This window comes from Octopus bimaculoides, chromosome 3 (genome assembly GCF_001194135.2).
Source record: "Octopus bimaculoides isolate UCB-OBI-ISO-001 chromosome 3, ASM119413v2, whole genome shotgun sequence".
In the NCBI taxonomy this organism is placed as follows: domain Eukaryota; kingdom Metazoa; phylum Mollusca; class Cephalopoda; order Octopoda; family Octopodidae; genus Octopus; species Octopus bimaculoides.
The window spans coordinates 105,828,329-105,832,632 of record NC_068983.1 but is presented as its reverse complement, the minus strand read 5'-3'; the positions used below and the strand labels follow the sequence as shown (position 1 = coordinate 105,832,632).

The 4,304-nt window shown below is 36.4% G+C and overlaps 1 protein-coding gene across 1 annotated transcript in view; it reads right to left on the bottom strand.

Moving 5' to 3' along the window:
- LOC106880649 (CDK5 regulatory subunit-associated protein 3) overlaps positions 1-4,304 on the bottom strand; it is a 32,579-nt gene that overhangs the window by 7,296 nt on the left and 20,979 nt on the right. Inside the window, exons 9-11 of the mRNA XM_014930691.2 lie at positions 3,619-3,781; positions 1,402-1,500; positions 791-866 (exon numbers count right to left, since the gene is read on the bottom strand). Of these exons, the coding sequence (XP_014786177.1) occupies positions 791-866; positions 1,402-1,500; positions 3,619-3,781 (338 nt within the window). The remainder of the gene's footprint in view (positions 1-790; positions 867-1,401; positions 1,501-3,618; positions 3,782-4,304) is intronic.

The window sequence follows — 4,304 nt, the reverse complement described above, 5'->3', positions numbered from 1 at the left end:
AAACACACATTACCATGGAATCTTTACTATGGAAGGTTTCAATTTAGATCACTTGAAAACAGGAAGTTTGAATCATAGAACTAGGGGTGATTTTAGGAGTTGGGTGTTAAAAGGATCAAAGGGAAACCATTCCTCTGTGAAATGTACTTCCAAGATGAACATCTTTCAAAAATGAATATTGTAAATCTGCCTTTAATAAATTAGACTGTGTAACAAAATTTTTATTTTCCTTTTTTTGTCTTTGGTCAGTAAGTGTTATTTCCTATTTGCTTCTATCTAGAAATCAAAGGAAATGACTACTATTCCCTTCAAGCTTTGCTTTTGTGACCTGGACATCAATGTATTGAAACTGACCTATTTTCCATTACGTTTCAAATTCAGTGCTGAATTGCTGAAGCAGAAATATCATTATAGCAAATATTCTGCTCAATACCACAGTTGCTTGGTTTTAACCAGCTGAGCATGTTTCTTCATGGCTGATAATATGTGCATCTCTGACCATGAGCAGGAGTATTAGGAGAGCATCATAGCTGTGTGTTAAGGGGGATTCTTTTGAGTTTGAATAAATGCAACAAAAGCAAAGTTTGAAGGAAATATTAGCCATTATTCATACTTTCTAGAGGTAAGCAAATAGGAAATATCAGTTGTTGCCCAAGGACAAAAATTGTGTTACACAGTAACATTCAGGACTAGAGACGAAGATTAGCATTCAGGACTAGAGACGAAGATTAGCATTCAGGACTAGAGACAAAGATTAGGGATGATAAATGCAAACAAAGGGAATACAAACCTGTAATTTTAGCATGTTTTTTAGATGTCTTATCAGTGGTTTCTGTGTCATCTCCCCAATCTATTTCACCATTTTTCTGTTAAAGTTAATTGAAAAATAGAAAAAAAGTTATGAATTAGTCATTTTTCACAATTACTCATTTAGCTTTTAAACCAGTCATATCTGGCCCAAATATTCTACCTGTTTTGTATTCAAACCAACCAGATCTGGTATCTCACACCTACCTTGCAATGTCAATCATCAAAATCTCGAACCTACAAGATACTGCATGATTAATTCAAAACAATGTGAATAAATAAGCATTATTTTTGACAGAATCTGAATACTAAAGGGTTAAATGTATTTTTAGAAATATTAAGGTTCTGAAGTTAAAAAAAAATGTTGCCCATAAAACAAGGTATCCCCTACTTAAGAATCAAGCAGTTTATAATAAGCAGTAAAAACAATATAAAACATTAAAAAAATTTGAAATTATGTGAAATAGCTGACAGTCTAAGAACTTTCTTCAAACTAGTTGAGATAATTTTTATTTGGTATAAGAAAAAAAATCTCAACAGATAGCAGACTCAGAAAAGATCAGAAAATGAAAATAAAAGAAGACGTAATCCTACCTCATTATTTTCAGAAGATTCTACAGTTATCTGGGACATATCAAAATCAATATCTTCAAAATTAACTTCATTGCTTTCTTCAATATTTCCCCAATCAATCTAAAATATGAGAAATAAATCAAAGAATGTGAAAACCCAGACAAATGTATAAATAAATATTCTTCCAGTTATCTACATTCAAGAAGGCCTGCAATGTATACATTGAATTCTCACTAGTTTAGTGTCCCTAACTGTAAATAGCTATAATATGAAGGGGTACTGAAAAGTTCCTGGGTTTGGGTAAAAAGAAAATACAGTTTCCTTCAACCAAATATATATGTGAATATATATGGCTGCATGGCTGAAAAGTTTTGCTTCTCAACCTACTGTAACCCAGGACCAACCAAAACTTTACGAGTAGGTTTGGCGGACAGGAAATAAAAGGAGAAAAAGAGAGAGAGAGTATGTGTTACCCTTGCCTTGACATTGCATGATAGTTGTAAATGAGTATTACTGTCATATTCTGCAAAAGTATGCCTTAACTATGGGAAAATATTACCTTACTTGGAAGAGGTCATGGTTGGTGACAGGAAGGGTCTCTGGGCATAGGAAGATCTGTCTCAATAAACTCCACCTGACCTTTGCAAGCACAGAAAAGTGGATGGTAAGAATTTTGGCTCCCTACCCCATGACTCCAGATTCAGTCCCACTGCATGGCACCATGGACAGTCTTCTACTATAACCTCAGGCTGACCAAAGCCTTGGGAGTGGATTTGACAGACAGAAACTGAAAGAAGCCTATCACACACACACACACACACATATATATATATATATATATATATACACGTATGTGTATGTGTGTATTTAAAAAATTTCACAGAAATAACTAACAGAAAATTCGTAGCTAATTCCTCATCAATCAACATTCAAAACATCCTTACAATTTTGCGCCTTTAAAGTGGATATTGTTCACTTTTGGTGGTGCCAGAAGTAGAAAGTCACTGAAAATAGCTAATGAACATACAGGACAATGAACAAAAAAACACAACAAACTAAAATAATTCTGTGTGTGTGTGTGTGTCCTCCAATACCACTTGATAACCAGTGTTGATGTGTTTATGCCCCTGTAACTTAGCAGTTTGGTTACAGGGACTGATAGAATAAGTACAAGGCTTCAAAAGATAAGTATAGGGGGTTGATTCATTCAACTAAAAATTCTTCAAGACAGTGCCCCAGCATGGCCACTATCTAATGACTGAAACAAACAAAAGATGAAAGATAAAAAATATATATATCAGTAAAATCAATAAAAAGAGTAAAGTGAAATTGCCATAAGGAATGGAAAATCCAATGTTTCAGACAGAGTCCTTCTTCAAGGGAAAAGTTGAAAGGAGAAAATAAGGGAGGAAAATAAAAAGAGAGACAAAAGAGTTTTGTAACTTAGATTTAAAAAAAAAATACTTTGCTGACTCTCATTAATTTCTCTCCTTTCAACTTTTTCTGAGGAAGGACCTTGCTCAAAACATTGGATCTTCCATTCTCCATGGCAACTATTTTTATTGATTTTTACTAATTAATATGTCTTTTCAATGCAAAACAACAACACCAGCCTTTTTGGAATCTGTTTGATCAGTAGCTGTGTGGTAAGAAGCTTGCCTTCCAACCACATGGTTCCAAGTTTAATCCTACTGAAAGAAGCCCATTATATATCATCATCATCGTTTAACGTCCGCTTTCCATGCTAGCATGGGTTGGACGATTTGACTGAGGACTGGTGAACCAGATGGCTACACCAGGCTCCAATCTGATTTGGCAGAGTTTCTACAGCTGGATGCCCTTCCTAACACCAACCACTCCGAGTGTAGTGGGTGATTTTACATGCTACCGGCACAAAGGCCAGGCAGTATATAGGTGTGTGTGTGTGTGTGTGTGTTGTTTGTGTATGTGTCTGTCCCCCACGAACACTTGACAACCGGTGTCAGAGTGTTAATATCCTTGTAACTTAACGGTTTGGCAAAATAGACTGCTAGAATAAGTACCAGGCTTTAAAAAAAATTAAAAAGTACTAGGGCTGATTCCTTTGACTAAAATCCTTCAAGGCGATGCCCCACCATGGCTGCAGTCTAATGACTGAAACAAATAAAAGAATAAAAGAATATATATATACATATATATCACTGACGATAATGTCTATACATATTCCAATTTACATGTGACAGACTTTAAATTATTTACACTATCATCTTGGGCACGTTTGTCGTTTTGTTCCTCATTGGTTAGCTGATGCTCATCTATTATAGTAATGGGTGGTTGACCTGTTCTCCATTCATACACACTGCAGTTGCCTTTGTTGATGATAAACTTCACCATAGATAGAGAATCTCCAGAAAAGTCATTTCTACAAAGAGAAAAGAAACAGCTATACATTATGGTGCCAAAAAGAATTTGGAAGCCACTACCTTGTCACTTAAGTTACTATAAATAGCAACCAAATTATTCTCAAATCACATCTTATCACCTCAAAAGGAAGGACACATTGGATATTGTAGTCTGAGATATACTCATCATCATCATCATCATCATCATCGTTTAATGTCCGCTTTCCATGCTAGCATGGGTTGGACGATTTGACTGAGGACTGGTGAAACCAGATGGCTACACCAGGCTCCAATCTGATCTGGCAGAGTTTCTACAGTTGGATGCCCTTCCTAACGCCAACCACTCAGAGAGTGTAGTGGGTGCTTTTACGTACCACTGGCACGAAGGCCAGTCAGGGGGTACTGGCAACGGCCACGCTTGAAATGGTGTATTTTACGTGCCACCTGCACAGGAGCCAGTCCAGGGGCACTGGCAACGATCTTGCTCGAATGTCTTTTCACGTGCCACTGGCACAAGTGCCAGGAAGGCGATGTTGGTTACGG